At 28.9% G+C, this 22729-nt stretch overlaps 1 protein-coding gene across 6 annotated transcripts in view; it reads right to left on the reverse strand.

Annotated features, from left to right (window-relative positions):
• The window catches only part of LOC126847992 (cytochrome P450 4C1-like), a 64082-nt gene extending 47811 nt beyond the window's left edge, over nt 1-16271 (reverse strand). For 2 of the 6 annotated variants that reach the window (XM_050588478.1, XM_050588474.1), the window contains exon 1: nt 4411-4492. In XM_050588478.1, the coding sequence (XP_050444435.1) occupies nt 4411-4443 (33 nt within the window). In that variant the 5' untranslated portion in view covers nt 4444-4492. Of the gene's footprint in view, nt 1-1334; nt 1443-4410; nt 4493-12681; nt 13167-13253; nt 13444-13544; nt 13622-13741; nt 14022-14152; nt 14403-14575; nt 14771-14870; nt 15095-16085 lie in introns of those variants that run through there. The other 4 variants (XR_007687185.1, XM_050588479.1, XM_050588477.1 and 1 more) reach the window with 4 other exon arrangements.
• Between the last annotated feature and the right edge of the window lie 6458 nt (nt 16272-22729).

A 22729-nucleotide genomic window follows, 5' to 3' on the forward strand; every position in this document is an offset into this window, starting at 1 on the left:
ATAGATAGGCGTAATTACCTTCTGCTAATTTTTAATAAATTAATCTTTAGTGTTTTATTTCCCTGAAGTAATAAAACAAGTAACAGCCCCAATAAATTGAATTGATCGAAGTTGAAATGGTTTTTAAAAACATGGGCAAATTGTCATATTCATAATTTACATTCTAGGACAAATTAGAATAAAGCGAAATAAAACAGAACTATGTCAGTTTATGTTATAAAATCATAGTGTATGGTGTATAAATGAGCACCAAAAAGATAGATATAAGACATTTTTATTTAAAATATTACAGGAGTATAGTAAAATTATATTTTCAATTTATTTTTATATGGTCGCTATAATCAATGTTATGTGTTTCGAAATTTTGTAATAAATGCAGAAAAATATTTCATCCTTGAGGGTAAAAGAGTTTTTACATTTTTTTTTATTATTCCGTTTTTACCAAGATAAATTGCTTACCATCCGTTAATTGTGCTTTGCTGCATATAGTTGAAAAATAACTATTAGATTAGTAATTTATTTTATAATAACACACTGATATGAGTATAATATGGTTTTGAAATACAACAATATATTGTTCTAAAGTGAATTTTTTCATTAATATATGGATCCAAGAAAGGACTCCACGAAAAGATATCTTTTTTTCATTTTTAAGTCCTACTAAGTCTCACTGGAATTGTTTACATATTTTAAATAGAAATTGATTAAATAATTTTTTAATATGATAACAATAAAATGGTATAATGTTTTTTCTTGGCTGGCTAAAATAATAACACTCTAGTTTAACCTCATATCGATTCAAAAATGTAACGAGTAAAAAATTACAATTTTACAAAGAACCGTTTTAACTTTTTCTCAACATATTTTTTAATGTTTTTATTTATAACAATGGTTTTACTAATTACATATTCGACATAAAAAATAACGAAACCCTATTTAATATGATTACATTAAATTAAAATAACACAATTCAAAACCTTGCTTCAATTATTGATTACGGTCTTGCTTCTATTTTAACGTAAAACCCGTCGACAAACTTTAGTGTCGTTGAAAACATTACACAAAGATTTTCTGGTTTAGGACACTTATCCGACGGATTAAAACGATAAGACCTAAACAGTGTTTAGATGACAGTTTTATTGACATATGTTTTAATGCTTTTAGCAGTTATTTAAATTAACTATTTTACTAATCACGTTATTGGCAAAAAAATCTCTTTCCATTCTTTATTACAGAATATCTCATTTTGAAAAAAAAAAGAAAGTCCAAAAACTAAAAATAAAGACATCGATATGAAGAATATAATACACTTACACATTAAGGATGTCTAAAACCGAGAGAATATGCGTTTAGGTAACTTAAAAAGTTTACAGAAAATATTTAGTAAAACGAGACAACACCGACAAATTGGTAAGCCAAAATAATAACCATAACCGAAATACCTAAAATCTAAAAAATAACTAAACCCTAACTAATATCATTACAAAATATCCGAAAAGTACAATATAAATGTGTAAATAATTTTGGTTCTAAAATCTGCTTCAATAATTGATTACGGTCTCGCTTCTATTTTAACGTAACACCCGTCGACAAACTTTAGTGTCGTTGAAAACATGATACGAAGATTTTCTGGTTTAGGACACTTATCCGACGGATGAAAACGATAAGACCGGACCAGTGTTGAGATGACTGTTTTCATTTGAAGCATTGCATATTTGTAACCGGGGCAATTCCTGTAACCAGCACTAAAAGGAAGAAACGAATACGGATGGCGACTGCGACATGCTTCGGGCAAGAAGTTGTCCGGGTTGAATTTCTCCGGGTCGGGATAGATTTGCGCATTAAAGTGTAACAGAGCAGGGAAAATTGCGAACGTTGACCCTGCAGATATTTTTAAAAATTACTTTACTTAGTTATTTTAAGCATCAAATGTGCCTAATTATCAAACAAATATATCTATGGCCGTACCTGCAGGGATTAAATAGCCTCCAATCGTTGTTTCCTTTTCTACGTTTCTGCCAAATAATGGAAGGGGGGGGAAATGTCGCATAGTTTCTTTGATTACACGTTCCAAGTATTCCATCTTTTGTAAATCATCATAGGTAGGTTGTCGATCGGGATCGCCAGAAGAAAATATTGTCAATAACTCTTCCAACACCTATTATTAGGCAAGAAAAAAAATATACAATTTTTTCGTTATCAAGAATACCTATAATGTGTAATTTTAAAATGTATATATGAATACAAAATTTGTGTTACTTTATTTTGTACATCCTGATGATGAGCCAACATAAATATTGTACATGCGTTCGTCATAGCTGTTGTGTCTTGACCTCCTAATACCATGTATAAAAAAAAAAAATGTAAAAAAATTATCTCTTTTAATAAGTACGTTAATTAATATAATAAATATTCTAGTAGTTCTATCGAAATAATATTTTTAAAAAAACACGTACCAGCCATAACAGTAATTATTTCATCACGTAATTGGTTTAATGGCATCTGATGTTCATTCTCGAGCATTATCTCTATAAACGATTTAAGGCCAATACACTCTTCGTTATGTTGATCTTGACTGTTAAAATTATTTTTCAACTCTGTATTTTTTCTCTGGATTAAATTGTCGATGAAATTGTAAATTTTACTCTGGCTAATGTCATGTTTGCGTTTAAGCGACGATAACTGAAAGAGAATCTTGCTCCTTAACCACGGGTGTGTTATTCGGTATTCCCAAACCTAAAACAAATCTTCATTACAAAAGACTGACATGTCAGCTCAATCACATTATCGGTAAAGTACTTTTGAGTTATTAAGTATGCCTTGTAACATAGATTCGTTCCAGAAATCATTAAATATTGAAAGTATACCTTTAGTATGACATGTAAATTCTCCACAAATACGTGCTTGGCGTTTTTCTGTGCATTAAATTTTACACCCAAAGCGGTTCTTCCGATCATTTCCAATGTCGCCATACCGATTGCCCAGCTTATTTCACATTCATTTGTATTATTTTCCCGTTTCTCGCACAACACCTGGCTTAAGAATTTTGCTTCCTCGTAAAATATTGGTACAAACGATTTAAGCAATGAAAACTTAAACCCCGAAGATACCAATTTTCTATAAGTATGATATCAAATTTATATAATGTTTGAAAGTAGGTAACTCTATGTTTAAATATTTTCCATTATATTTTTTAATTGGTTATACATATTGACGCTATATTATTTTTTATGTTTTGTTTTTCTATAATTGTAATAAAAAAAAATATATAATCTTTCTAAAAAAGTTCACCTGTTCATTTTCCATTCATGGAACTTCCTGTTTGTTGTTAATCCATCGCCCATAATTGATTCGCTTAACACATTATAATGTTTAGATTTTTGGAACAGATTAGTATTAGTTAGAACCGCTTCTACATCTTCAGGTTTTTTGGGAAATATGTATAAGTCATTAAAAAGCCACACTTTGAATAAGGCGTACTCGTATCTATATAACAATTACAACAAACAAATTATTGTTGTTCTCAAAGTACTATATATTGTGATTAATAAAATGTAACAAATAGGATTGTGTAAAGCGTAATTACTCTTTGCCAACTTTTAACATATTCTTCAATAGCTTTTCAGGTCCTCCAAAAACTATAGGTAACATTCCCACCAAAAAGAATCCATCTCGACCTGGTATTCGATTTGCTAATGTTGTCTTTCTTCGGTTTACTATTTTAAAATAAAGAACTACTAAAAATAATATTACCGTTATAAGTATAACGACAATGTTATTCAGGCTTGTTTCATTTATTATGTCTGAGACCTGAAAAAATCGTGTCCATTAATTGGTAGTTTTTCTTATCATTGTATTATTTTCGTTACATATAATTTAGTGCTATAACTAAAAAAAAATATATACGCATAACATTGTTAAAAAAAATAAGATTATGTTTACCAAAATATGTATAGACTACAGTAGCTAATATTGACTCATTTCCATGGATAATTGAAGTTGAAATGGTTTTTAAAAACATGAGGAAATTGTCATATTCATAAATCACATTATAAATATCACCTATTGTTTATTAAAATATTTGGTAATTATGACTTAAGCCGGTTATAATACATTTTAACAAATAAACGGCTTAGTCCATATGCCATTTGTATTAAACTCAAATATGGGCTTTAATCTTTTATATTTTGGGTTATCGTTTTGTAAGAACACGATATATTTAAGAATGTTGTTATAAACTTTTTAATTTTAGATATTAGATAATGGACAATTTAGAGGAATCTGAAGAAGTTAGTATAATTTTAGTGTAATCATTTTAACAATAAAAATGATTTAAAAATATATGAGGATTTTCTTTTTACTTAAAATCCTAGTCATAATAATTGTCATGTTAAGTTGATAATTATTTACCTGCCGAGACAAAACCATTTCATTTAATCGCATTTTTCTTACGACGAAAACTTAAGATTCTAATTTTCTATAACAAATTCTTAGCAACTATACACAACGACTAACTCGGTTTTTAATTAATCTTACATTTATACTCTCATATTATATGCTTTCCCACTAAGTATTAAATTTTCAATAGGTATTATTTATGAATACGTTCATAGGCTTTGTGAAACTCACATTTTCATTAAAATAATACATTTGCATACAAATAACGTTGTAATATATATAATATAAGTTACTATTTAATATTTTTAGTGCAATATATTACGTTAAATTTTTTAGTAAATCTTAAATATTTAAAATAATAATACTACATAGATTCAGAGGTTGTCCAATACATAAAGAACACCAATCCAATCAACACCTCAAAAAAAACTACCAAGGTCGTATTAACAATGTCCATCCAAATAATAATGTAAAGCCCAACACTGTGTAAGCATTACTTCAAATTAAATTATACACCTCTCTAAATCATATTCTCATGCCGTTGATAAAAATTCCAACAGCCAATTTAATAAAACTAATATTCCTTTCGCCGTTGACTCAGACCCATTGACATTAAAACTCTCCTCCTTTCTCGACGATTTTAAATCCCTAATTAATACCTTAATTATTTCCCTCCTAACAACCGTCATCAATAAACTTCTTATTTCCAACAATGATAAATAGTAACACTAATAATCATCACCCAATAAAAATCCTTCTTTGGAACTCTAATGGTCTTATAAATCAAAAAACCGAATTACAAGCTCTTCTTATAAATACTCCTATAGATGTCCTATTAGTAAGCGAAGCCTACTTGACATCAAATTCCTTCTTTAAAATTCCCGGTTATAACTACCATTGCGACCATCCTGATGGCACAGCTCACGCGGGCTCTGCGCTACTAATTAAATCAAATATTAAACATTCAACTCTTCCTCCCTACCAAAGCAATATTATCCAAGCCACAAATATTACCTTAATTCTAAATAACATTCCTACTAACATTTCCTCAGTTTACTGTCCACCCCCAAAGAGAAACCGTCCTAACATAAAAACACCTGATATTGAACAGTACTTTCTTTCTCTAGGTAACAATTATATTGCTGGCGGTGACTTTAATTCTAAACACCACGCTTGGGGCTCTAGAATCGTCATCACCAGAGGGCGCTCATTAATTAACTTTACAACAACAAAAAATCTGACATTCTTGAATTTTTTATAACTACTCTTCCAAATCACATTTCTTACAATATAACTAATTCCTCAGACCTCTCTTCCGATCACACACCTGTCTTATTAACTTTAAATGATCTCTCTTACACAACTAAATCTTACCCTAAAATTACGCCTGGTAAAACCATATGGCCAAAATTCCACAGTATTGTTGAACATCAAATTCTCCTTAACATTCCTATAAAAACTCCCCCACACATTGACTCTGCGGTCCTATCTCTTACTTCCATAATTCAAAAAGCAGCACTCAACTCTTCCATTCCTATTAATTCTACTCAAAACTCTAGTTATCACCTACTCCAACATATTTCTCAACTAATAAATGAAATAAGACGAGCGCGCTCTAGATGGCAGAGATCACACTTGCCCAGTGATAAAAGAAACTACAATACGCTTACATCCTCCTTAAAAAATATTCTGCGCCAACACAATTAGAAAAATATCAACATTATATAAACTCACTCAACTTATCCAAGAATTCATTATGGAAAGCTACTAAAAATATCCTTAAACAAAAAAATAAAATCCCTCCTCTACGCCATCCTGACCACTCCTTAGCCACATCTAATCTAGATAAGGCAAACTTATTTGCAACCGATCTAGAAATGAGATTCACTCCTTATCCTGACATGCCTGACAATGAACCCGTTAGTCACGTAGAATCCACTCTTTCCCAAATTCTCCCTACGTCATTACCAACCAAACATACCTCTCCATCCGAAATCCATTATATCATTAAGAATCTTCCCAACAACAAAGCCCCCGGCCATGACCTAATAACAAATCAAATCATTAAAATATTACCAAAAAAAGCTATTATTCACCTCTCACACATCTTCAACTCTATCCTCCGTTTATCATACATCCCCTCTTCTTGGAAACACTCGGTCATTATTCTAATTCATAAGCCTGGGAAACCCTCGCATCTCCCTTCGTCCTATAGACCAATTAGCCTACTCCCCTCCTTCTCTAAAATCCTTGAAAAAATCATAATCAAAAGAATCTATTTAATTATAACCGAAAAAAATATTATTCCAGATACCCAATTTGGTTTTAGAAATAATCATTCAGCCCTTCACCAAGTACACAGAATTGTAGACAACATTGCCTCTTCTCTAGAAAAAAAACATTTTTGTTCAGCCTTATTCCTTGACGTAGCACGGGCGTTTGATCGTGTATGGCACAAAGGCCTGCTCTACAAAATTCGTTTCATTCCCACTCCTCTAAAATCTTACCTTAAAATCTTTCCTCTCACACCGTACTTTCCAAGTGAGATGCGATGATGAGCTTTCAAATACTTTTCCTATAAAAGCTGGTGTTCCACAAGGTAGCATTCTCGCTTCTACCCTTTATAATCTATTTACTGCCGACATACCTCATTCAAACATCACTAACCTAGCCACTTTTGCAGATGACACCCGCATAACTTCTTCCGACCCAGAATTAATTCAGCCATTAATAAACTGCAAATACATCTTAACGGGCTAGAAACCTGGTTTAACCAGTGGAAAATTAAAGTAAATGAAAATAAATCATTAGATATTACATTCACTTTAGGACTTAAAGTTAGTCCTCCATTAACTCTTAACAATAATATAATCCCAACAGAAAACTCTGTTAAATACTTAGGCATTCATCTTGACAAGCGACTAACCTGGGCTACTCACATCAAAACTAAAAAATTATCTCTTAAATTAAAACTCAAAATTTGCATACAAATAGTATTGTAATATATATATTATAAGCTACTATTTTATATTTTTAGTGCAATATATTACGTTAAATTTTTTAGTAAATTTTATACATTTAAAATAATAATACAGACATAAATGATGCTAGTAAATAGTTGAATTATTGATTTATATACACTTTTGAGTATTCAATGATGTCATTACATGTTTGAAAACAATACTTTTTAAGTATTTATTAGTGTGCACGACCCAATTATGCCAGCATAATTGGGTCGTGGTCTAGTAAGGGCGAAGCATAACTGAATAAATCAATCCAAGTCATTGTAAAAACAATAATATGGTTAAAATTCTATTGTTCGACTTTGTGTACCCGATAAACTTTATTTATTATTTTGTTTGTTAATGTTAATACAATTATAACTTAAGGAAGCTACCGTATCTAAAAAAATGTAACAACAAATTATTTATAAAAATAAAAACAGTGAAGAGCAATAATAACTGTTTTTTAAAGCGCAAATAAATTTACATATTATAATTTTTGTTAGGTAAATATAAATTTATAACAATATTAGAATCTTTATATTTGTCAATATACAATGAGACCATTGTCTAACAAAAGTATTCAAATTCATTTAACACTTAAATACCCGAAATCAAAAACTCAACTACTTGTTACTGTATTTCAAACGCCCTCAAAAAGCCATAACTCACTTGACACAATATACAACAATGTAAGGACATTAAAACTTACAAACTATACTCTCATAGCTACATACACTATTTGTTATATATATTTCAAAAAAGTAACATAGTTTTTCAAATTTTTATAACAACACAATTAAAAAAATGAATTACACAATATAATTTTGTACACCACAACGAAGCTAATCATGGGTAATACACTAGGCGACAACACAATATTAATTTGAACTCAAGGCCAAGTATTAATTAAACTTATTCACGACTATCTAAGGCTTAAAAAAAATTTCATTTTATTTGTTGCAAAATATTAGTACGAGTATATTTTTATAAAAAAAGTTTTTTGTATGTATTTATTTATGTTTATTATATGTACGATGCATGACCTATGTATAGTAAAAATTAATGATTAATAATTATTTTGCATGCCTCCCTAGCTTATTGTTCTGATGCAAACTGTACTGACATTTTTAATCGTCCATAAAATATATTATTTTTCTGATTTTGCTACTCTTAAAGTTATAGTCATGAATACCTATTGTACTTAGACTATAAGGCATTAGAAATTAAACAAGAATTTCAATTTAAAAGAAATCGACGAATGAACACATGTAAAAGTATCATTTTGTATATTTGATATAAAGTTCCGTTTTTTTTTTTATTTAATCTTTACAAATGGTTATTGACATGATGTTTCTGTGTCTCGCTTAATGTGGTTTGGTTCTTATCTAATGGTAGGATCTAAAATTAAAAAACTGATATTTTTCTTTAGAAAAAATAAACGCATTTAAAATCCGTAGGATTGACAAATTAGATTGTGTACAATAAATATGAAAGTCATTGAAATGCCTTTGGAATAAATTATTGTCTATTTCGGGCATTGAGGCTTTCAAGTCAACTCGTTTACTGCATTGTAATACATTTTTATACGGAAGTTAATGCGTATACATATTTTATTCGTTTTAATTGGACTCTAAATAATCCCACGTCATTTGTTTTAAAGTTTGCATAATAATTTCGGTTTTTTTCATTGTTAGGCATATTTGTTTATTTTTATTTGTTAAGCACAACCGGTATGTTTTATTTTTTTTTATTAAGTTATTGTTTTTAACACAATAAAAAAATTCACCAGAAAAAAAATTAGCTTGATAATTGCATCTCTTCCATAAACTGTATTTATTCTATAATTATTATAAAGGAAATTAATGAAAACACAATAGTAATAATGTCGGAAAGTGTAATTTGAATTTTAAAATACACTACACTCAATTAAAGAATATTTTATATTATGCATATTGCTTTGGTAATAATGCGAAATAACGCACGTTGGTTTCTTTATAGTGTAATTGTAATATTGTGTACTTTAATATAATTATAACAAGTATGTATGCATTTTTTGAACTATATTACATGGGTAAATGAAATAATTTTTAGATGCAGTACATTCAATACACGTTGACAAACCAAAAAAAAAAGAAAAAATTAAAAACTTATTAGAGATTTAAAAATTTTTTTTTTAAACATTTATTACGTATTAGAAACGTATTTTCGTTGTATTGTGTACTTTAAATAGGAAATCTACCTGAAAAAAATTAAAACTCTAACATTGAGTCTTGGATGAATAACAGTTAACAATTAAAATTAACAAATTTAAATTGTATCAATCATTTTGAACGAGAAGCGGTTCATGCCGGCAGAATTGCAGTCTACCACAGTAAAAAAAGATAAAGCGAATATTGTTATTATCTCTAATATGCAAGCAATCTTCAGAAGTAATAGTCTTACACATGTTGCAGACATTTGTTCAGCCATATGTGCAATAGTAAACAGTATTAAATTAGTCATGATAATTATCTTTTGTTTTTTTCCCAAAAAAAGTCAGTATAATAGGGTCACGGCATAACGGGGACGGGGAGGTCTCAGGTTAACAGGAATTATTACAACTGAATGTGATAAAATTACTTTCAAACAAACATATTGATGCTAGTTTTTTAACACCGTACCTCACTTTAATATTTTTTTACTTTGCTGCTTTATACTTTGACTGGTTTGGACGGAACTGTTATAAAAAAAATACTTCTGATTCGCATCGAAGCGTTTATTTACTAATAAAAATTAACACTTTCAGTTATAATAATGCCTGTAAATCTGTCACTTTCCAATGCCCCCACTATGTCCCGACCCCACTGTAATGGCTTATTTAACCCCAATTAATGTTTTATATGTTTTAGGTTTTTAAATTTCGGCCTACCGTTTGGTAATTGGTAAGTATATTTTCAAGACATTAAAGTAAACTGCTCATTTGCAAAATACAAGACTAGCACATTGTGGTTGAGACTTATTGGAAACCAGATCACGTTTTGTTTTGAAATTATTAATATATACTTATGTAAAAATGATATGGAAACACTCATGGAAACTGTTATTTTTTTCTTCTTTTTATTAAATGTGAACGATACGCATATTATGAACTTTTCGATTTGGGATTTATCAGTTGAACCGTAGTGGAAGTTTCGGAAATGGGAATTCATAATATATAAATGTTTACAAATGGTTTATAGATCTTAAAAATGTTTTTATTTTAGTAATAAGATAGAGACATTTTGGGTTAGGTTAGGTAAGGATAATGACGATTATTTTTGTTACACTATCTAAAGTAAGCGGTTTAGGTGATCCATGGGCCCAGACACAAATACGAAAACTAATTAAAAACATCAATGTAAAAACAATATCTTCTCAGCTCTGCATCGAAGCTAAAATATTCATATATCAAAAACTAAGTTGTTTATTCTTTATTCTATATCAATATGATAAGTTGGTTTTTTTCAAATTATACTGATAACTATTAAAATAACAGTGCAGTAAAAAAAGGTTAAGAGATAAAAAATGGAAAAATATTTGTTTTTACGAAGTTAATACAAACATTTAAATTTAATAAATTAGATAATTATCAATACCAATGTAAAAAAATAACACCTTGTCAGCCCTGGATTGAAGTTAAAATGTTTAACTATTAATATTTTATTTTACAATTATGCTATAACTAAAAGATAATATGTACGCATAACATTGAAAAAAAAAAATTCAGATTATCTTTACTAAAATATGTATAGACTATAGTGTAGCTAATCTGGTATTCTCGTATCTGTATTACAAAGACAACGAACATATTATTGTTTCTCTTAAATTACTAGAAATTGAGAATACGAAAAGAGTAATAAAATGTGATAGATAGGCGTAATTACCTTCTGCTAATTTTTAATAAATTAATCTTTAGTGTTTAAGTTCCCTGAAGTAATAAAACAAGTAATAGCCCCAATAAATAGAATTGATCGAAGTTGAAATGGTTTTTAAAAACATGGGCAAATTGTCATATTCATAATTTACATTTTAGGACAAATAAGAATAAAGCGAAATAAAACAGAACTATGTCAGTTTATGTTATAAAATCATAGTGTATGGTGTATAAATGAGCACCAAAAAGATAGGTATAAGACATTTTTATAAAATATTACAGGAGTAAAGTAAAATTATATTTTCAATTTATTTTTATATGGTCGCTATAATCAATGTTATGTGTTTCGAAATTTTGTAATAAATGCAGAAAAATATTTCATCCTTGAGGGTAAAAGAGTTTTTACATTTTTTTTTATTATTCCGTTTTTACCAAGATAAATTGCTTACCATCCGTTAATTGTGCTTTGCTGATTATAGTTGAAAAATAACTATTAGATTAGTAATTTATTTTATAATAACACACTGATATGAGTATAATATGGTTTTGAAATACAACAATATATTGTTCTAAAGTGAATTTTTTCATAAATATATGGATCCAAGAAAGGACTCCACGAAAAGATATCTTTTTTTCATTTTTAAGTCCTACTAAGTCTCACTGGAATTGTTTACATATTTTAAATAGAAATTGATTAAATAATTTGTTTAATATGATAATAATAAAATGGTATAATGTTTTTTCTTGAATGGCTAAAATAATAACACTCTAATTTAACCTCATATCGATTCAAAAATGTAACGAGTAAAAAATTACAATTTTACAAAGAACCGTTTTAACTTTTTCTTAACATATTTTTTAATGTTTTTATTTATAACAACGGTTTTACTAATTACATATTCGACATAAAAAATAACGAAACCCTATTTAATATGATTACATTAAATTAAAATAACACAACTCAAAACCTTGCTTCAATTATTGATTACGGTCTTGCTTCTATTTTAACGTAAAACCCGTCGACAAACTTTAGTGTCGTTGAAAACATTACACAAAGATTTTCTGGTTTAGGACACTTATCCGACGGATTAAAACGATAAGACCTAAACAGTGTTTAGATGACAGTTTTATTGACATATGTTTTAATGCTTTTAGCAGTTATTTAAATTAACTATTTTACTAATCACGTTATTGGCAAAAAAATCTCTTTCCATTCTTTATTACAGAATATCTCATTTTAAAAAAAAAAGAAAAGTCCAAAAACTAAAAATAAAGACATCGATATGAAGAATATAATACACTTACACATTAAGGATGTCTAAAACCGAGAGAATATGCGTTTAGGTAACTTAAAAAGTTTACAGAAAATATTTATAAAAAGAGACAACACCGACAAATTGGTAAGCCAAAATAATAACCATAACCGAAATACCTAAAATCTAAAAAATAACAAAACCCTATCTAATATCATTACAAAATATCCGAAAAGTACAATATAAATGTGTAAATAATTTTGGTTCTAAAATCTGCTTCAATAATTGATTACGGTCTCGCTTCTATTTTAACGTAACACCCGTCGACAAACTTTAGTGTCGTTGAAAACATGATACGAAGATTTTCTGGTTTAGGACACTTATCCGACGGATGAAAACGATAAGACCGGACCAGTGTTGAGATGACTGTTTTCATTTGAAGCATTGCATATTTGTAACCGGGGCAATTCCTGTAACCAGCACTAAAAGGAAGAAACGAATACGGATGGCGACTGCGACATGCTTCGGGCAAGAAGTTGTCCGGGTTGAATTTCTCCGGATCGGGATAGATTTGCGCATTAAAGTGTAACAGAGCAGGGAAAATTGCGAACGTTGACCCTGCAGATATTTTTAAAAATTACTTTACTTAGTTATTTTAAGCATCAAATGTGCCTAATTATCAAACAAATATATCTATGGCCGTACCTGCAGGGATTAAATAGCCTCCAATCGTTGTTTCCTTTTCTACGTTTCTGCCAAATAATGGAAGGGGGGGGAAATGTCGCATAGTTTCTTTGATTACACGTTCCAAGTATTCCATCTTTTGTAAATCATCATAGGTAGGTTGTCGATCGGGATCGCCAGAAGAAAATATTGTCAATAACTCTTCCAACACCTATTATTAGGCAAGAAAAAAAATATACAATTTTTTCGTTATCAAGAATACCTATAATGTGTAATTTTAAAATGTATATATGAATACAAAATATGGGTTACTTTATTTTGTACATCCTGATGATGAGCCAACATAAATATTGTACATGCGTTCGTCATAGCTGTTGTGTCTTGACCTCCTAATACCATGTATAAAAAAAAAAAATGTAAAAAAATTATCTCTTTTAATAAGTATGTTAATTAATATAATAAATATTCTAGTAGTTCTATCGAAATAATATTTTTAAAAAAACACGTACCACCCATAACAGTAATTATTTCATCACGTAATTGGTTTAATGGCATCTGATGTTCATTCTCGAGCATTATCTCTATAAACGATTTAAGGCCAATACACTCTTCGTTATGTTGATCTTGACTGTGTAAATTATTTTTCAACTCTGTATTTTTTCTCTGGATTAAATTGTCGATGAAATTGTAAATTTTACTCTGGCTAATGTCATGTTTGCGTTTAAGCGACGATAACTGAAAGAGAATCTTGCTCCTTAACCACGGGTGTACTATTTGGTATTCCCAAACCTAAAACAAATCTTCATTACAAAAGACTGAGATGTCAGCTCAATCACATTATCGGTAAAGTACTTTTGAGTTATTAAGTATGCCTTGTAACATAGATTCGTTCCAGAAATCATTAAATATTGAAAGTATACCTTTAGTATGACATGTAAATTCTCCACAAATACATGCTTGGCGTTTTTCTGTGCATTAAATTTTACACCCAAAGCGGTTCTTCCGATCATTTCCAATGTCGCCATACCGATTGCCCAGCTTATTTCACATTCATTTGTATTATTTTCCCGTTTCTCGCACAACACCTGGCTTAAGAATTTTGCTTCCTCGTAAAATATTGGTACAAACGATTTAAGCAATGAAAACTTAAACCCCGAAGATACCAATTTTCTATAAGTATGATATCAAATTTATATAATGTTTGAAAGTAGGTAACTCTATGTTTAAATATTTTCCATTTTATTTTTCAATTGGTTATACATATTGACGCTATATTATTTTTTATGTTTTGTTTTTCTATAATTGTATAAAAAAAAATATATAATATTTCTAAAAACGTTCACCTGTTCATTTTCCATTCATGGAACTTCCTGTTTGTAAATATTCCATCGCCCATAATTGATTCGCTTAACACATTATAATGTTTAGATTTTTGGAACAGATTAGTATTAGTTAGAACCGCTTCTACATCTTCAGGTTTTTTGGGAAATATGTATAAGTCATTAAAAAGCCACACTTTGAATAAGGCGTACTCGTATCTATATTACAATTACAACAAACAAATTATTGTTGATCTCAAAGTACTAAATATTGTGATTAATGAAATGTAACAAATAGGATTGTGTAAAGCGTAATTACTCTCTGCCAACTTTTAAAATATTCTTCAATAGCTTTTCAGGTCCTCCAAAAATTATAGGTAACATTCCCACCAAAAAGAATCCATCTCGACCTGGTATTCGATTTGCTAATGTTGTCTTTCTTCGGTTTACTATTTTAAAATAAAGAACTACTAAAAATAATATTACCGTTATAAGTATAACGACAATGTTATTCAGGCTTGTTTCATTTATTATGTCTGAGACCTGAAAAAATCGTGTCCATTAATTAGTAGTTTTACTTATCATGGTATTATTTTCGTTACATATAATTTAGTGCTATAACTAAACGATAATATGTACGCATAACATTGTTAAAAAAAATCCGATTAACTTTACCAAAATATGTATATACTACAGTAGCTAATTAGCTAATACACTAGCATTCACTCATTTCAATGGATAGTTAAAGTTGAAATGGTTTTTAAAAACATGAGGAAATTGTCATATTCATAAATCACATTATAAATATCACCTACTGTTTATTAAAATATTTGGTAATTATGACTTAAGCCGGTTATAATACATTTTAACAAACAAACGGCTTAGTCCATATGCCAAAATTTAAGTTTCTACATACAATAATTAGTAACATAATACTCACACAATATTCAACTAACTTTTTTTAAACAGATAATGATAGTCATATGCCATTTGTATTAAACTCAAATATGGGCTTTAATCTTTTATATTTTGGGTTACCGTTTTGTAAGAACACATCAATTTTTTATGACAAAATAATACATTTATGGAAATTCTTTTTTTTTTTTTATTGAATGTCAGCGATACGCATATTATGAAATTTTCAATTTGGGATTTTCAGTGGAACCTTAGTGGAAGTTTGGGAAATAGGAATTCATAATAATATGTTTATGTTTAAAAATGTATTGATCAAAAAATGTTTTTATTTTAGTCATAAGGTACGTTTAGGGTTAGGTTAGGTTAATGACGATTATTTTATCTTACACTATCCAAAATTTGGAAATTATAATAAAAAAAACGATCATTTTACGAATGTCGCTATAAACTTTTTAATTTTAGATATTAGATAATAGACAATTTAGAGGAATCTGAAGAAGTTAGTATAATTTTAGTGTAATCATTTTAACAATAAAAATGATTTAAAAATATATGAGGATTTTTTTTTGCTTAAAATCCTAGTCATAATAATTGTAATGTTAAGTTGATAGTTATTTACCTGCCGAGACAAAACCATTTCATTTAATCCCATTTTTTTTACGACGAAAACTTAAGATTCTAATTTTCTAAAATAAATTCAAAGCAACTATACACGACGACTAACTCGGTTTATAATTATTCTTACATTTTATACTATCACATTATATGCTTTCCCACTAGTATTCAATTTTCAATAGGTATTATTTATGAGTACGTTCATAAGTTCTGTGAAATAATTATGCCAGCATAATTGGGTCGTGGTCTAGTAAGGGCGAAGCATAACTGAATAAATCAATCCAAGTCATTGTAAAAACAATGATATGGTTAAAATTGTATTATTCGACTTTGTTTACTCGATAAACTTTATTTATTATTTTGTTTGTTAATGTTAATACAATTATAACTTAGGGAGGCTACCGCATCTAAAAAAATGCAACAACAAATTATTTATAAAAATAAAAACAGTGAAGAGCAATAATAACTGTTTTTTTAAAGCGCAAATAAATTTACATTGAAATTTCACCAAAAAAAAAAAAAAATCAGCTTGATAATTGCATCTCTTCCATAAACTGTATTTATTCTATAATATTATAAAAGAAAATGTAATTTCAGCAAATGTAATTTTAATTTTAAACGACACTACACGTGATTAATGAATATTTGATATTTTGCATATTGCTTATGTAATAATGAGAAATAACGCAAGATGGTTTCTTTATAGTGTAATTGTAATATTGTGTACTTAATAATTTCTAAACAACAAAGTTTTTTTTGACTATTTATTTTGAAACCTTGTCTGTTGTCATGTGGTGTAAATACAAAATCATGCAGTGTAGGGTTAAGTAATTATACATTGTAATTATAATACAACTGACACTAAATTTAACTATTGGACGTCTTGGGTTTTGCCTGTTTTGTACTATTTAATAAATAAACATATGTATTTTTTAACGTATCATATGAACTATAATGTTTGTTAGGTAAATAGAAATTTATAACAATATTAGAATGTTTATATTTGTCAATATACAATGAGACCATTGTCTAACAAAAGTACTCAAATTCATTTAACACTTAAATACCCGAAATCAAAAACTCAATTACTTGTTATTGTATTACAAACGCCCTCAAAAAGCTATAACTCACTTGAAACAATGTAAGGACACGATGTTTCTGTGTCTCGCTTAATGTGGTTTGGTTCTTATGTAATGGTAGGATCTAAAATTAAAAATCTGATATTTTTCTTTAGGAAAAAAAAACACATTTAAAATCCGTAGGATTGACAAATTAGATTGTGTACAATAAATATGAAAGTCATTGAAATGCCTTTGGAATAAATTATTGTCTATTTTGGGCATTGAGGCTTTCAAGTCAACTCATTTACTGCATTGTAATACATTTTTATACGGAAGTTAATGCGTATACATATTTTATTCGTTTAATTGAACTCTAAATAATCACACGTTATTTGTTTTAAAGTTTGCATAACCATTTCGGGTTTTTTCATTGTTGGGCATATTTTTATTTTTTTTATTTGTTAAGTACAACCGGTATGTTTTATTTATGTCAAGGCTTCAACAACTGCGGTTATTAGCCAATTATACGTTTGTAGACTCAAGGACTAAGTGATATTAAGTTCTTTACAAAAGGACAAAAGGTAAAGTTCTTAGAGGCTAACTGCAATGTTTATTTTAGTTAAAAAACATTTTTTTTTTAGTGCTGTTCTCTTCATTTAAGGCTCCTTCGAAAATGATCGGCATATATATGGTTTTTCATTTGTCTAGATGCTTTGAGCTGTCCTGGATTATACAGGGTGTTCCAGCATGAAAGGTAGGTAATAGGTGATTGAAAATCTGGGAGATCCCCAAATAAGCCCCCCGTTTTCATTTTTTCGATAAGTCAAAAATTGAAGGTTTTGACAGTCAAGTAAAAAAATAATGACCTAAAAAACCAAAAAATTAATTCATGTTATTCAGTGCAAAATGTTCACCTTAGAAGAGGGGTCACATCAATTTCAGTCTTTTTCAGCCCCTAATATCTTCTCTTATCACTTATCCTATCATTTATTTCTTACCTCTAGTCTCTAATCATTTGTCTCCTATCACTTATATTTTATCATTTATTTCTCATCTCTTGTTTCTAATCATTTATCCCTAATCTCTTATCATTTATCTTTAATCTCTCATAATTTATCTCTTACCAATTATCTCTTTTCTTTTATCTCTTATCAATTATGTCTTAGCATTTGTCTTTTATCACTTATCATTTATTTCTGGTCTCTAATCATTTTTCTCTTATCATTTGTTGAGTTAGAAGCCGAAAGGGACTGAAAATGATGTGACCCCTCTTTTAAGGTGAGCTTTAGCACTGAATAACAGGGCGTAATTTTTTTTTCTTAAGTCATTGTTTTTTTACTTAATTGCCGAAACCTTCAATTTTTGACTTATCGAAAAAATGAAAACGGGGGGCTTATTTGGGGATCCTCCAGATGTCCAATCACCTATTACTTACCTTTCATGCTGGAACACCCTGTATGTTGGATTAAGTAAGTTGGTTATAGTTAGGTCGACTTGGCAATTATCGCATTGGGTAGGAGGATCCTTATTTATTTGGTATGCTAGTGTTAACAGAGAATGTCGCATTCTGGCTTTTGTTAAGGTGACTTCGTGCCGTCTTACTAAGTGTGAGGGAATAGGCCATTTTCAATAATTTTCTTAAAATTTTTAAGTTTATGAGTGAGTGGCGTAGAATCCAAATAATTTTGCTATACCATGTTTATTTTTTTTTAATTTAATTTAATTTTAAAAAACTATCATAAATTACATAGAATACAAAAACATCAAGTTAGTTTACATGATTATCTACCTCTCTTAAGCTATAATAGATTGTGTTAGAGATAGAGAGTAATTAATTAATAATTTAGAACACAAATTATATCATTAAGTAACAAAGTAATGTGATAAATAAAATAGAAGTTAAAAAACCAAAAAAAAAATTAAAAATTTTAACAATAGAAAAATTGTGAGTATGAGATGTAATATTAAATATAACAGAAACATATGAATGACTTAAACTAATTGAGAAAACAATTAATAATACACAATTTCTTTACCATTACTTTTAGAATAGTGAATATTTTTTAGCTTCGATGCAAAGCGAGAAGGTATTGGTTTTACTCTGATGTGGGCTTTTTTTTTTAGCTGTATACACTGTAACTTTTTTAATACTAGACCAATTCCTTCGAATAGCAACTCTATAAATCACAAATTTTATCTAATTTGTACTTTGGGGGGGGGGGGGGTAAAAGTTGAAAAAGTTTTTCTCACAGACGAAAGTTAAAAAAACCAAAAAAAAACCGTACGAGTTTTTAAGTTAGAACTTTTACTGGCTATAATTTCGAGAAAAAGAGTCGGATTGAGTTGAAATGTATAAGAATAAATTATTTGGTATGCCCGCACACGTCAGTTGTGTCAAATTTAAACTATACTCATTTCCCACCCCCTTAGGGGGGGGGGTAAAATTTTTTTTGTTTTTCGGGGTTTTTAGCCGTAATTTTTAAACTTTTGGGTTGAAAATTTTCCAGTAGTTGGAACTCATATGTATCCATAAGATATTAAACGGGAAAAAAATTCGGCACTACAGTTTTTTTTTTAATTGCCGGGAAACTGTGTTTTCGCAGATTTCGTATATTTTAACAAAAAACACCTAAAATCTTTAAAAAAAATTGATCATATCATTAAAACAATTTGATGTATACCTATGCAGAATGATACTATTAAGTTTTGTGCTCAAGTAACACTTTTGACTTTAAGTTTACACAAAGTTCAATTTTTTTTTTTTTAACTATAAACCCGGTGTACCAGGTGGGAGAAACGAACAGACACTAAAAACTATCAGTTGGTAACGTCTATCCGTGTTAGTTTAGGTTAGGGCCCAATGATCGGTATCGTAATATTGTGTTTATTACATGATATCACAGACGACTAAATCGTGTAACTGATTATAGTAGACACTCGATTTATTGGGAAAAAAAACCTATCCGTGTACTTATTCAGACACTTAATGATTCTGATACGACAAAACCACTGTCGTTATCTCGTTATTTTATAGCCTGCGTTATATAACCTTACCGAAGGAGAGGACTGTTGTTTTTTGGATTCAGATTAAGTGTTGGTTTTTATGCAGTATACCGCCTCAAAATGTATTTTTTATTACACAATTTTTTTAAAGGAAAACTTATGTTTTGCATATCGTTATACTGTTATTCATTTAAAGAGATTCACGCTTGATTGTTTAAATTGTCTAATATTAGATAATCTCCTTCGTGCTAATTTAAATTTTTTATTTTATCAACTTGTAGCTCTAATTTTGTACAAAATATTTCATTATTTTATTACTATGTTCAAATTAAGATAAATTTTAATAATAATTAAGTCATAAATGATAATACTTTATTTTATGACTAGATCAAATCTCGTGAACATTTAACATCATGATACTGCTCCTATGCTGTTATTAAAAAAACACAATTTTTAAAATCTCCATAAAAGGTTATTGTTAAATAACAGGCAACAACCGACCGCTAGTGGCTATACACGTTAGTAATATTTAACTAATAAGTAATATATGTAGGTAAAATTTATTGTTTTCTCTATCTCAGTACCAGTATACGATTTATTTTAATTTAAGTGTAAGAAAATCGATTTTTCTTTAGAAAATAACAAGAAATTAATATACAGGATGAGGCAGTAAAACGGCGATTTTCTAATGTATGTAAAGGGGAAAACCCGTTTCACTATCCCACCCTTTACATTTTAAGGAACTATGAAAAGGTTTTTTTAGTTGCATTTTATTTTGTACATTGTCAATCTAGTAAAATGATTTTATTCAATTTTATCACTTTTATTTATAATAATTCCTGTAGACCTGTGACCTCTCCGTTTCCTTATTGCTTTGATTACATTATGCCTATACTCTACTGTACTAGTCCTCTCGGATAAAATCACTTTCAAATTAACGCTTTGATGCTCATTTGTAAATACAGAACCATAATTTAAAACTTTCTAACTTTGCTGGTTTATACTGTGCTTAGTTACTGGCTTGAAAATACTAACTACCGATTTGCATCGAAGCGTTTTTTCGAAAGTGATTTTATCACTTTCAGATTTAAAAATTCCTGTAAACCTGTGACCTCCCCGTCCCCACTATGCCCCAACACAACTGTACTGGTTTTTTTATATTGACACGGCATAGAGTTAAAATACACAGGTCCTAAATAATTAACAAAAGATTGACCAATAGATTTATAAAAACAATTTGACAGGTATATTATACCGTATATTTTCTCTATTACCTTCCAAAAATTTATAATCTCTACCTTGTATGAACCTTTTAAAAGTTAGCAAAATGGCAATTTTTTTATAAAGAAATCTGGTTGGTAAAATACCCAGCTCTCTATAATTTTGAGTCGTAGAACCTTGCAAGGAGTTCTTGTTTAAACAAATTCTTATTATGTTATTCTGGTTTACTTGCAATTTTTTTAGAACAGTATCGCCTAATCCCCCCCCCCCCATACTACCATTCCATTTTGGAATATTGATTGATATAGGGCAAAATAAATAACATATTAATATCAAAATTGGGCAATATCTGTAGTAATATTTTGCGATTCACAGTATCAAATGCCTTTTTTAAGTCCAAGGATACAACAACCACCTTGTTACTGTTATCTAATTCATTAAAAATAAATTAGGTCGTACTAAATAGAGCATCATCTAATTGTATTATTCGACTTTGTTACTCATTTAAAGTAAGTATAACTTTACTTACCGTATTATTAAAAATATTGATATCAGTTGAGGGTGATCTATAAATACATAGTAAAATAATTACCTAAGTCAGTAAAAGTAAGTTTAACGATATTGGTCTCAATAAAATCATATTCAAAAAAATCTACATTATGTTTAGTTTTTGGAAAGTGATTTTTTTTTTTTTTGCTTTATCGCACAGATGGAAGAAAATATCGTGCAAGACTAACAATGGTTTCTTTCAACAACCAACCTGGTTCTTTCATATTTAATTATGAAAATGTGTGATTATAAAAAATATTTGGTAAGACGAGACAACACTAACAAATTGGCATACTTCATTAGGTATAGTTAAATGGTTAACCAAACCACCGTTATATCTAAAATCTAAAAAGTTATAAAACTCTAACCAATACCGATTAATTTATTAACTATGGTCCGCTTATCTTAGAAGATAATAGACTTTTTTTTAAATATATAGTAGATTAACAACTTACACATACCTACTACTGCAATGTTGGCAATATTTGTTACTCAATAAAGGAGGTTATGATTATTATTTACTATCGGTGAAATATTTACCTGAATTTAATAGTACTTCTATGATAATTCTTTTGAAACGCAACTACAATAAATAATAATAGAGAGCAGACATGTGTCACCTATATATTATGTTAGCGTCTCCAAGATAATTACTTCTTTTTTGCACTTTCCTTAATTTTAAAACTATGTAGTTCGTTAACTACTCAGTCGATTTAGCAAGTTTTTACACTTACAATTAATTAATAAAAGTAAAATTTTTAGATTTGGTTGGTCTGTAACCATACATAATGAAATATGCCAATTTGTTAGTGTT

The sequence above is a fragment of the Adelges cooleyi genome, unplaced genomic scaffold, assembly GCF_023614345.1.
Source record: "Adelges cooleyi isolate 19-005CV unplaced genomic scaffold, UGA_ACOO_1.1 ACOO_flye_CR_arks_rails_tigmint_CR_PRNA_14, whole genome shotgun sequence".
NCBI lineage: Eukaryota > Metazoa > Arthropoda > Insecta > Hemiptera > Adelgidae > Adelges > Adelges cooleyi.